Consider the following 13,183-nt stretch of genomic DNA (forward strand, 5'->3'; position numbering starts at 1 on the left):
GAGCTGCGGGGAGAGGGGGCCCGAGGCAGCGCCCAGCAGGTGGGTGCCAGGGCCGTGATGGGTGCCAGGGCCCTGGTGGGCACCCACCACACAGCACAGCATGGCCGGGGTGGCTCACTCATGGGGTCGTGGCTGCAAGGTGGCACATGTGCCAGTGGCCCCTTCCCTGTCCCCACAGCCACATGCGGGTTGTGAAACTCACCCTAACTCCAGGTGGGTCGAAGGATACCTTTGCTGCAATTGCCAGTCTCTTTTATTGCAGCAGAATGAATCTCAGAAAGTTCGCTTCTAGTCTTTGTAGAAAGCCTTGAAGCCATTTCCCGAGCAGAGAGCTTCAGGGTTGTTACAAGTCTCAGCGCCGTGGATCCCTCACTCCTGTTTCACTGTAGTGACTGGCCAGGCTTCTGGCACAGCAACGTGCAGTTCTGACTGAGCTCAGACACACACGGACAGAGTTTCCCTAAGCACAAATCCACCGTTGCACAGCTCTTACACAGCACTGGTCCCATAAAGACAATTTGCCGTTTATGCAAATGCTAAACCTTTGTTACTCTGTGCAAGGGAAACTGATGTCTGTGACTGAAAACGCCATTACCACAAAGGTCTGAAATTAGGAACGGAGAATTCAGTTCTCGCCTCTCTGCCACAGAGTTTTGGTGTGACGTTAGACAGATTGCTCTGCCTCTCATCATCAGAAAAGCAGATAAAAGCAGCTTCTTGGCAAACCAGACTGCAAACTCTTTGGACAGGGACTCTACTTTTAGCTGGGGTCAGAGCCTGTCACAGTTGGGCCCTATATTTGGTTGGGAAATGCAGACACCAAAGGAATACAAAAATAATAGGAAAAACCGTAATTAACTGCTTGGAAAAAAATCAGGATTTTTATGAATTCGTACTAGTTCTAAGAATTACTATAGATTTATGAAATTCAGAGTTTTTACTCGACGAGTACCCTGTTTTTGACAGGTGACAAGACCCTGACCATCACCATTTATTTTACAGCTCAGCCTTGGACCAGACAAAATGGTAATAGACCTCACAGATCCAAATCGCCCCCGGTTCACATTGCAGGAGCTGCGAGATGTATTGCAAGAGCGTAACCAGCTGAAAGCTCAACTTCTTGTGGTGCAAGAGGAGCTGCAGTGCTATAAGAGGTATATCATCAAGTCAGCAAAGAAGTCATAACAATTCCTTCTTGTCTTACCAGCTCAGAGTGTTGCACGTTTGAGCACCAAGGTTGGGCTAGGCACTGTCCAGATGCATAAGAGATGTCTGTGCTCCTAAAAGTCTACAAGTAAGCAAGGAAAAATGGGGGAATGAAGAAGTCTCCATGCATCATAATTTTCAAACTAAACTGCCTCTTATTCTGCGCAGTTCGCAGCCTGTTCCCATAACGTACCGCTGTAAGCCCACACGCAGTTACTCTCACTCCACGTAGAGGCTGGGTTCTCATGCACATGAACTCATCTGTGCAGCCCCAGCAGTTGCACACATGCAGCTCTTGTCTAGATCCACACTACACACCAAAGAGCACAGGGTTTCCGTCACAGCTTTAGTCAAAATTTCCTTCCTCCTCCAGCTTGCCGCCAGGGACACGAGCGTATCTACTGGTCCTTTGCTCCCACCACAGGTATGGCATTGGTCTAGAAAGCAGAATATTAAACCCTTTCATCGTCATTAAAGATAAGCTGTGAGGGTTTTTGTTTTAAGTCTGCCAGCAGAGCATTGTGTAAGGCACCTGAGCTGTACAAAACAAGTGCTTGTGGTCTGTCTAGAAGGGACCACACTGGGAGACCCAGCGTGAACCAAAGGGTGGGATGCAAGAAGGGTCTTGCTCTTGGTGCTACAAATTCATCCATCTCCAAGGCTGCTCTTCCCCCAGCCTCTGCCCCTCATCACCAGGGTGTGTTATAAACTCCTTGGGGGCTAGAAACTGCTGCTTCATCTCTACACAAAATGTCTGAGCACATGAGATTGCAGTTGAGATATCTCAGCACAACCTCTTAGATCTAGGAAGCCCACCCTTTGCCTTGTCTGTAGTAGGCAGGGTAAGCCAAGAAGTTAAAGTTAAATCCGAGAAGTCAGTTTACAAACTGCTCGACACCACTTCCCCAGCTCAGCCTTTCCTGTGCGGCCACTGGAATAGCCTCTTGCTTTGATTTTCCAGCCGTGTTACACAGCTTGTTACAGGCCATGTTAAAAATTAACAGTGAATGTTTTGAATTTTTGAGTGAAAGATTTAAGTCACAGTCCTGTGCACCTAGAGAGTATCGAGGCTGCTTTTCAGCTCAAGTAATTCTGTGTGGTTATCTCCTTGTACAGTGTTACAGCTTAAGCCTAAAATCATCTTCCCTTTAAACATTCACATAAAATCCCACTTATAATTGTATGGTCATAAAGAGCAGTTGTGCAGGGGAAGAGGATAAGTACATGTTCTAAAATGACTCATGTATGTTGGAAATAAGATCTTTATAGCATAAGATAACTGACATCCTCACAGAGAACGGCTTTAAATGGCTGATGATGTTTAGGATTTGCATTTTTAACAATGGTTTCTGAGTAGAAGCTCTCATGTACATATTAGAGCTCTGCAGTGTCACAAACAGCTCACAGTCATGTTTCTCTGAGAGGAGAATCTGCCTCAGAATAATCCATGCCTGATGTTGCACCAGTTTCCAGATACTCTCCTGTATTTTGATTTAAAGGTCCAGACGAGCACTGTTTAGCTACTCTCATCGTTCAGCTACTGCAGTCACAAGCTTTGATCCATTCACTCGGTGTTCGAGATAGACGAGGTCAGCTGAGGACAGTAAATTGGCACACTGTGAGAACACAACGTAGTAGGACAGCTGGTAAGGTCTAACCTGATCCCAAGCAGGGGAAACCACCTTTGGTGAGACTGAAGCTTTTGCCTAAAGTAGGCAGTTACAACCTTGCAGACTGTAGCAGCATTGGAGGAGAATGACAAAATCTACAGCTCAGGCAAAGGCTTTCTCTTCTCCTCTCTAGGATGGAAAGAGGAGCTGGCACCAGCCTTGCCGGGCAGCTGGGAGCCCCCATCAGTTCCCAGTTGTGTGGTTCGAGCCTTCGCAGCTGCGCTGGAGCCACCACACATCCACCCATGCAGAAATTCCCCGTTTGTGTCTGCACCCTCCTGTTCTCTTTGGGCTCTTGTACAAATCCGCTGCGTAATTACACTTCCCTTTTGCTCCTGTTACGATTTGCCATTCCGCCTCTGTGGAGAAGTCAGCTCATTTTTTAGTGTTCTCGTTAAAGCAAAATTACACGGCAGTATTTAAGGAAAATAAGAGCAATTCATTACGAGGAATAGGCCAGGCTGTCATCCCTGTCCTGTGAACGTCCCAGGTTTAACGTAGCAATGCCACACTATGCACAAGACCACCAAAAGTAAACAAACCCACTTCTTTTGGCAGTGGGATCATCTCACAGAGAAGGGACCAAACTGGAGAACTGGAAAAAGCAGCCAGTGGCAGCAGCCCTGGCACCAGCAAGGACAGTGAAGAGAAGACGATCATCAAACGGCTGTAAGTTTGCATCTTTTTTGGCAGAATATGGTGCGCTTCATACTTGGTGACTCCAGGGATGAGTTCTGAACTTCGGCCTAGTTGGCTGGATACCGTCTTCTCCACTCCCTATAAAATCAAAAGGGCACAGAGGAGGCTTTTCCTGTGGAAAAAGCACTGCACGGGATGACAACCTCCACCCAGGCAAGCAGGGCATCAGTTTTTTCCTAGGAAAAATAAGCATTTCAGAGCAAAACTATGCGATACTTGCCCCCCCGCTGGCACATCAAGGCTCCGCTGTGGGAACGTGGCAGCTGTCCCCGGAGGTTTGTTGACAGTGCATGAAGCAGCTGCGTGCAGTACCCACAGCCCCAGGCTGCGTCCCTGGAGCCCCCAGAGTAGCAGAACACGTTGACACAGCAGTCTCGCTGCATGTTCCTTCTTTTCCAGTTGTACATTTCTGTTTCCTGCTTTGTTTTTTTTTTTAGGTTCTCTTTTAAACACGGAAAATGAGCATCTTCAAGAACTTCTGTTCAGAAATGGCACTGATGAGAGCCTCTAAGGCGTTAGGGGAGTCAATGACTGAAGAAAAAGCATCACTTCTACTGTAGAGAATAAGCAATCTCAAAAATTATGTTGTATAATATTCTTTCAGACTAGATTTTACATTGCTTTTTTTAGAAACTGTTTCAGACACTTTTTGTATTCCTAGATTCCTGTCAGACATTACCCACAGAGAATAAACATTTATACAAAGGTGGTTTTTATTCTTCCTGCGAGAGCCCGTGATGATCTGTACTACCACTTGTTTAGCCTGTCCACCTCTCAGCCCAAATGATTTTGCAAGATGAAGATGTATTTAAGGCACACATACACTGGGAAAGTGCTGAGCAGGAAGAACCCATTCAGACTGCAGTCCCTGCTGCTCTCATGCAGTAATTTTCTTACGCTGACACAAACAGCTGGAAGAAACCCCCAGCATTGCTGCTTGTTCCGTGTCTCTGCATGAGAGGGGTGACACATGGGCAGCAGCAGGCAGAAACCTGTCACACCCCAGCACAGGAAGATGCAGTTGGGCTGTGACAACAGAACTCCTGCACAAACAGGAGTGGTCATTTTGGGTTGAGATAAAGGTGGTGGAGAAGAGCACAGCAAGGGAAGAGCAGCTGCTGCATTGTGCTCTGCCCACACAAAGGACTGATGTGTTTTAGAGGTGCAGACATGCTCAGACTGGAACAGATGCACCAAACATCTCATTTCTGACAGCTAAAGGTCTCCTGTGGTAGACACCTGTGTTTCTCATAAGCTCTGTTCTTTCAGTCAACTGTCACAAGCTGTGTATCAGCCCAAGTAATGAGATTTATCACTGGTAGAAGCATATGGGGCAAACAGAGGAACAGAAAAGAAGCTTGAAAGATACCAATTAGTTTCCACATTTAGAAAAGAAGAATTTCAAGTGCTGAAAAGTCTGAACAGACATAAAAGGAGCAGTGACAGGTATCAAACTATGATCTTGCTCTCTTCAGAAGTGAAAGCAGGCTCTGAAGCCTTTTGATTCTCTCTCGTACACTAGCAGCATGAAAAATATAGGACACTCCACACATCTGCTCAGATGCACAATGCGAACGCGGCTTTGCAGAAGGTAGAACTGCAGGCTCCTTTCAGAGGGAATTTGTTAGCGAGGCAGCATCAAAGAGGCCTGACCCTGCTTGAGCCATGGCCCAGAGCTGCTCAAGTAACTTTGCAGTCTTCAGAATATTAATAAGCCTTGGCCATGACTCTGTGATGTATTTCCTAGAGCATGGTAGCAGGGAAGGAAGTTACTGCATTTCCTTAACAGAGGCTTTGTTTAGAGGGGAAAAAAGTAGACTAAAGGAAGAAAGAAAAACCAACCCAACCCCAAAGAGCCGTGCACCAGCAACAGCCAGGATACCGCTCTGCGCTGAAGAGGTGTTTGTGTGCTCTAACTCCATCCTCTTCTGTGCTTTATCCAGGGATATATTTTCCAATCTCCTTTTAAAAAGGGGCCCAAAAACCACAGTGATCACTCTACTAAGTCCTAATGAAGCAACTTCAGGTAATAAGCTGCAGATTAAACAGAGCTGTACAAAGGTAACAACCTGCCAGAGAGGCACAAAAACGCAGCCCTAGACCACTCCTGGCAGTTAGTGGAAGAAGACAATAATGAAACCTGCAGTTATTCCTTTCAGTTTACTATTTAAGATGTTCTTTATTTAAAAAATAAGCCATTTTTTTTAAAGTGTGAGTTCACCAGTTGAGACAGAAAAGCCCCTCACCCTTTTTTGGGCAAGTCTCTTTCGGGAACCATCACAGCTGCATCTGCTCTGGTGCCAGGTTTGCTGCACAGCTTCTCTCCCCAGAGGGGAGCAAATGCCCTGGCTGCAGCCCTGGAGCAGCCCCGCTGCTGTGGGCAGGGCCACACCAGCCCGGCACAAGCAGTCAGTGCCCAACCCAGGGGCATCTGTCCCTGCTGAGCACTTTGCACCTCGTCAGAAGATGAAACCTTCCTGTAAGGCACTGGGATAAAAATCCAAAGAGCACGTTTCTGCAAAAAGTCTTCTGATTTTATATATATACACAAATATCTATAAAGATATATATATAAAATATCAATCCCTAGAAAAGTAAAGGATACATACTCAGTGCAACACCAACTTTATTACCATCTTCCGATGCAGTGCTACTCAATTACCAGTTAAGTGTTTCAGATGAGACAATTTTCCTTTCATGTAAAATAGGGATAGGTCTTCCCTCTCTCGTTTACAAAAGAGGTTTCAAGTTATTTAACCTGATAGAGAGAACAAGCAAATATTTAAATAGTTTTAAAGCAGCAGCAGCATTTTATTCTAACTCTGACTTAAGAGAAGTGCTCTAGTAAAACAGGACACTGTACACTGCTGTAGTCTCTGTTATTGAGACCAGAGAAAAATCAGGACCAACTCGAATAAGTCAGCCGAGGCAGCTTACCTGTAACTCAGTACATGTAACAGGTCTCCAGTTAATTCTTCGGAAACAGTGAAAATACACAGGCTGTCTCTGATGAGTTTGCCTTGTGTTAAGTGGTAAATAATACAGAGCAATTTTCACAGCTTTCTTTCAAAATGCTCATGATCTGCAATGGAGACAGGTACTATAGCAGCCACTTCATCAATAATAAATATATCCTTTATTTTACAGAGACATTGTCTTCAAGTTTTAATTTAAAAAATACATCACTAAGCCACCTCTCTTGCTGCTGGAGCGTACAACCGGGATGTTGTTGCTATCTGACTTATCACATAGGCAAGCACGTAAGATTGTCCTAGAGGGCATTAGCTGGAACAGCAGCAGCCTTCAAGACGCAGGAACAGAAGACGTTAACAGAGCCACAGATCCCTTGCTGACATCTTCCAGCAGCAAGCGTGGCTGATGGCTCACAGCCATCTTCATCTACACACATGCCAAGCCTGCCTTGGCAAAAATTCCAACTGGTAAGGATTCATCTTTAACATAAAGGACCTGCATTGCATTGCCCGCCTATATCACAGATTTGTTTCTTCAACAGTAACGTTACAAACATCCACAAGATGCTGAGCACTCGACTCCCATCGAAGACGGTGGGACCAGACTGTGCTGGACAGACCTACAGGACCGGGCAATAAGGAATCTACTTTCTTCATTGCATGAACTCCGTTGTTACAGTTTGAAGCTGCATATGAAGATTACTCCTGTTTTTGGAACTGCTCTGCTCTACTTCAAGCATTCACAGTAAATAAATAGCTTCTGATGTGGCTAAATTAGCATAGGAAGGTCATAAAAAATTTTTTTGGAGAGAGCTTTTTCCTTTACTTCTCTAAAATCCTCTGGGAGACACCTCCACGAATCAGCCATCAACGATAAAAAGGTACCATCTTAAATTGTATAAAATAAGTACTGTCAAACATTGATTCTCACTGTGAAGGTCTAGCTCCACATTTCTAATTGGTATTAACCCAGTCTATCAAAATCCATCCTCATTTGGCTTGGAGTCATTTCTCTGAAGAAAGCAGCCAATGTGACCATCCATTTCCCTCAGCGCCAGTGCATTTGAAGTACACTGCCAACACGAGATAGGACACTGGGAAAACTGGATCCCTACCACAGGTTACTTGAGAACAGTAGCATCCATCTCAGAGAAGCCTGCCAGCACTGGGCTGTAAAAGGCAGCCAGACGAGCAGTCAAGTCACTGGATGTACGAGTGAGAGTACGGAAGCACATCTGCTGTCACACAGCCGGTGCCAAGTTCATCACCCCACAAAGCGGAGCGTGAGATTTCATCGCAAAAGCAGAAGCACAACCCACGTGATTAAGTTTCTGTGCGAGTCTTTGACTGCATGCTCAAGTGGCACTGGTCACTACGCAGAAGTATCCAGATTTTAGGGAGGGTTTCCTTTTATGATGTCAAAGTTTTGGCAATCTAAGATCAGTTATTCAAGCCTGCCTGGAAAACCATAATAGGTATTTAAATACTGCAAAGCAAAAAAGGTAGTTTTTAAGGAGCTCAGAACACCATAATCAGTCCACTAAAAGCTGAGAGAAGTGAGGACAGGGAAAAAAAATTCCACTGACTCCTTGTAGAGCACTCAGTCCAAAAAAAAAAAAAAGCCAAAAACTCAAACAAAGAAGATGAATTAGTGTTTCAGCCATGGATGAGCTGCAATGGAAGCTTTGCTTCTGTCTCCATAGTCGTACAACAGTTCTTCACCTGCTTTAATGTCTCTGGAAGCTATCAGTATGAGATGAGGCACACCATCGATGTCGTGAAGCTTTGTCTGACAATTGCCACATTTGCTGTGATTAATCAGTCTTCCCAGACGATCGGTTTCTTTTGTAGCATCAACACTGAAAGGCAAGAACAGAATGCAGGATTGCTGCGTATCATGCACTCACGTTTGTGAGCAAAAACCAAAGCACAAATCAGATAAAGAACGAGGGGTGAGCACTACAGAATATTGTGTGGTTAAACAGTGTACTATGGCAACGTAGGTGACCTAAAGCAATCCCAGGAGATTTTTCAGTTAGCACAAAAGCCAGGAAGCGGGCAGCTTTGGACTGGTTTTGAGCTGCCTGTTTCCAAGCAGCTCTCACCCCGCTCATGAGGAACAGCAGAAGCCAGACGCAGACCACCACCAGAAAGGCTTGATGCCATAAATGCCCTCCCTCAGGAAAGCTATGTCCAAGCTAAGCCAGCAAGAGTCTCTGCTCCCACTGAAGGCTGAGAATGCCTAAGTACTACGTGCCCAGCTTCCAGAGACCTGGATACCAAAGCTCTGGGCAGTAAGGGGCACTAAAGACTTGTGGCAGCTGTCACTATGGCATCTAGACTGCAATCAGACACTTAAGAACACAGGGTGCTCCGAGGTAACTGGTGACAGGTTTAGTGACCCACACTGCAGTATCCAGGAATACTGGATTAAAAAAAAAAAACCAACAAAAATCTGCATGAAAACAAGGAAAGACTTAGCAGCATTCAACACCTCTTTCACTGAACTGTCACACTAAAGAGGAAGAGAAACTTACCAGTACGTTTTGCTGAGGTACTGAAAATAGTACATATAGCAGCCTGTGGATGGGTCTTGAGCATACACAGCTTCTCGCTTTTTAGCATCAGTGATCTCTATGAGATCCCCGTGATACTCAACTACAAATTCTCCTCGATTAAAGTGTTTAGTAGCGATTACTCCTCTCCCTTTGCCATCGATGTAATCAATCTGTTGAGTTGAAAAGAAAATCAGCTGGGGAATTAGGAAGTGTTTACACAACTGCAAATCTGCTGTCCACGTGGAAATGAGTGATTTGTCATTAAAAAATACTACAGCAAGGTATTTGTGTGTACTGAAGACTGAGGCTGCACATACAGATTCTTCAGAGCCAAATACTGCCCACCCAGTGGGAAAGACAACGTGCTCCAGTTTTGCTGCACTTTCATCTTACTATGGAGGAACTGCAGCGCTTCTGAGACCAAATTCTGCTACTTTCTGCTTAAAACAGAGTAAAAGCAAGGTACTGCATAAACAGTGTGTGGCTACTCAGGTTGGCACTGCTGTTACCTTCATTCCTTCTTCTTTCCCACTTGTAATTAGCTCATCTATTTTCCTCCTCTCCTCAGTCTGCAGAAGAAACAAGAACAAATAAAAGCACAATATTGATGACAGTTTTTGTAACTTATTCTATAGGTAAAAGGAAATTATTAGCCAGTGACACTCATGTTTCCAAACCACCCCTAATTTCGAACAGAAGTGAATAGCAGAGAGACAGATTGCTGCCCCATCAAATGTATAAGCATCTAGAGTCTATCCTAAAAGAACTGGATCAGCACTTCCAAGTTTTAAGCACGTTAAAAACATTTCCAGTGCACAGCACAACTCGTATGTGACCAATGGAAATAATTTACAGATAGTTACACACTTCATCAAACATTCAATCAACCAGCAACACTAAGGAATGTTTTTTAACAGGAAGCACTACCTCCAGTTCAGATTTGCTCTTCCTGGAACTTCTTCTAACTGGGTAATAATCTGTCACTTTCCGATTTGGTGGTCTTCCTTGTGTTCTGCGGGATAAGAAAGTAGAGAACGCACGTATTTCAGACTGCTGGTGAAGTTACAGCTCTAGGACCAAGCTGTCTGTAAGAAATGTTGATTTTCAGCTCGGTTTGCTGAAAGGTGATCAACGTGAACCAGTGTTTCTTATCAGTACTCGTCACTGCAAGCCAAGAGCCTGATCCTCTTTTCTACCTCACGCCATTTCCATTATTCCAGTCCTCATCCCTTAACACGAAGAATGAGAGGCCACTGGAAGCCAACTGAAGGTCACATTACAAGTCTGAAGCCCGCTGTGTGCCTTGCCAGAAGGAACTCTCAAAATTCGGGCATGAAAACTGCCTGGCCAGGAATTCATTAGTGCTAGGCCACATTACTGTGGTATCATGAGAAAGAGCATCAGCCCAGCCAGGAAGTCTCCAACTGTAATTAATATTCTGTTTCTGATAAAATACATTCCCATTTGCTCACAGAAAAGTTGCTCTTAATGGTTCATTAATTTTTGCCTAGAGGTGATGAGCAAGTATTTCACCTGAGGTAAAATACACTAGCCTTGTTTTCAAGAGAAGCAGAAGTTCTCTGCAAGGCAGAGAGACACCCTGGGTGCAGTTTTGTATTTTCAAACATACTATTCCTGAGAAAACAAAGAAGCGTCCTTTAAGATTTGTCCCCCTCAACATAAAAATTTGCTTAAAAAAGGCAACAAGAGCAACCATTAATTACAGGTCTGACTGTAGTTCCTGAAGGAAAAATGCAGCTCAAAGCCTCCTGATGCAAAAGGACGTACAGAAGAAAAGCGTTTATTATTCCAGAAGTCACTTACTTCCTCCTTGGTCCACGTTTTACTTTAACCATCTTTTTCTGAGCTGGCTTTGCATTGGCCTCACCAGCACAGTCTGAAGGCAGAGGTGTCTTTTGAGTTTCTACAGTTTCTGGGTTTTGATCAGAGGAGGGCACTGAAGCATTGCGCCCACCTTCTTTATCTTTCTGGTCTTCTGGTTTCATAGCACCTTCGATTATATTGCCACCATTCTTTTTGCCTGGCGACAGGAAAAGAAAGTAAGGCTCTGAACTTGGGATCACCCATACCAGAGTGCTTTACATGAACTCCAGTGGTTTCCATCCAAGTTTCTAGCTCTGCCAAACAGGAGAAAGGGGACGGGAACGATACAACCTCTTTCTGCTAGAGCACCGACAGGCATTGCTCAGCGTGTGACTGCTCAGTGCTGCAGTGCACCTAGCACAGAGGGAAGGGTGAGCAGAGAAAGGGAAAGGGTAGAACAGAGCCCAGGTATTGTCATATCAGGCTTGTGACTCGGGATTTTCCAAACTTGACCACGCAGTGTTTGGCACAACCGCCCAGTTTGCATCTGGCACACCCCATCATCAGGCTGCCACAAGCTGTTGAGCATCCTGCACTGCCAAGGGAGAGAAAGCCCCTCTGCACCCTGCACTGCTGCAACCGGGAGCTGCAGGCACCGGTACCATGTGGCCAACACCACTCACAACATCCACGGGAGCTCAAGGGGTGGCGTTGCAAGAGGTCGACCCCACACATAACCAATGTTGTCTTGCTTGTGTGCGTCCTACCTTGCTATGAACACATTCTCCTCCTCCAGCTGATTAAGTGAGCATGGCTTAAAGCTGAATCAACCTTTTCTTTAAAGCAAATCACTAGGTTTAACAGTCTCTGCTGAGAAAGATGCTTTGATAGCACTGGAGAAATGAAGCACAGCTGCAAGGCCACAGCAGTGGGACAAGCTAAAGCCATCTTCACTTGTCGAAACTGGGGAGCTGTATTAGGGGTAAAGGCCCTAAGTTCCCAGAAAATTTGACACTCCCTGCATTGGGTGGGACTTAAAATGCCTACTTGCTAGAAGTCAGGAGTTTGCCAAAACCTTTAAACACAAATCAGCTTCCCGCCCCTCCATAAACATAGGGGACATTCCCATTTCTAGTCACTGAAGCCTAGCACCCAGCACCCACAATCTGTGCTCCTGCCTTTATTTCATCCTGAAAATTTAAGAATTGTCCCTTCTTCTGCCAGTAGGTCTACCTCATGTCTGGTTTAACTTTGAACTGCCTTTATATAAGTTAGTATAAAGTAGTCAAATTACAGAATAAACCACTTCTAGGTAATAAAGCAAACCACAGAGGAATCAAAAAAGAGATGAACTGCCAAACACTGGCCTAAGGAAGCAGAGTACTAACAGAATTGTGGGGAGATTAGGGCATATTGACAACGCAAGCATTAGTCTTTTATACCCAGAGAGACAATACAAACAGCCAGACAAAACAAAACAAAACAACCAGAGGAAAAATTGCCTGGTAAACCTGTGACCTAAGTTGTGAAAAGGATAAAGACACTGCTCTTTGCAGAGCCCCAGTTTGCTGCCAGAGCTGTAGGACTGCCAAAGCAACTGGGCCCAGCGAGCCGCTGGTGGTAAAGTTTTCAAGCTAGGGGTGAGGGGAGCACATTTAATGAGGTGAGCGATCCAAAGTTCAATCTTACCAATCTTACCATCTCCTTTCCTGTAGGTTTCGTTTAGTGTTTTGCCCTGACATTTCACCTCGTGATACATGACAGAGTTTTCTTCTTGAAGTGGGGGGCGAGCACCAGGAGTTTTGGTAGGATTCAGGTAGCTGTAGATTTTGGATTGACCAATAAACGCATTCTCCTAAAACAGACCCACACAAAAAGCAGTCTGTCAGAGAGGCCAGGTACCTCAAGTTGGTACCCACACCACCGCAGAGAGCAGGGCCGGCAGCTGACCGTGCCTCCTGCTGCTGCTGCTGCTAAGTGAAAACATAACGGCGCTGAGCACTCAGATCCTCAACGCAAACTCTCAGTCCAACAGGACTTTCATATGAAACGTGGCAGGATGGGGCAGTCGTAACTAACTGCAGCTTCCACCCTGTGCTTCGCAGTGTAACAACAATAAATGAGAAACCCCAACCCTGAGCTCCTCGGGAGGAAGGCAGCCTTTGAAGACTGCAAGCCAAGAAAATAAAACCAAAAAACCACCAACAAACAAAAAAGCCACAGCAAAAACTGCCTAAGCGAGGAAGGTACCTCT

At 45.2% G+C, this 13,183-nt stretch overlaps 2 protein-coding genes across 2 annotated transcripts; one reads left to right on the forward strand and one right to left on the reverse strand.

Moving 5' to 3' along the window:
* Positions 1-9: 9 nt before the first annotated feature.
* RILPL2 (Rab interacting lysosomal protein-like 2) lies at positions 10-4,037 on the forward strand (the record flags this gene model as incomplete). The annotated part of the gene is made up of 4 exons (XM_010191102.1): positions 10-39; positions 1,003-1,154; positions 3,435-3,545; positions 4,013-4,037. Coding segments are annotated over 4 exons (318 nt in total), but the record flags the coding sequence as incomplete, so codon positions are not given.
* A 4,158-nt stretch (positions 4,038-8,195) lies between these two features.
* SETD8 (SET domain containing (lysine methyltransferase) 8) lies at positions 8,196-12,784 on the reverse strand (the record flags this gene model as incomplete). The annotated part of the gene is made up of 6 exons (XM_010191103.1): positions 8,196-8,406; positions 9,085-9,275; positions 9,615-9,674; positions 10,033-10,117; positions 10,930-11,146; positions 12,628-12,784. Coding segments are annotated over 6 exons (921 nt in total), but the record flags the coding sequence as incomplete, so codon positions are not given.
* Positions 12,785-13,183: the final 399 nt, after the last annotated feature.

This window comes from Mesitornis unicolor, unplaced genomic scaffold (genome assembly GCF_000695765.1).
Source record: "Mesitornis unicolor isolate BGI_N332 unplaced genomic scaffold, ASM69576v1 scaffold39198, whole genome shotgun sequence".
NCBI classification, from domain to species: domain Eukaryota; kingdom Metazoa; phylum Chordata; class Aves; order Mesitornithiformes; family Mesitornithidae; genus Mesitornis; species Mesitornis unicolor.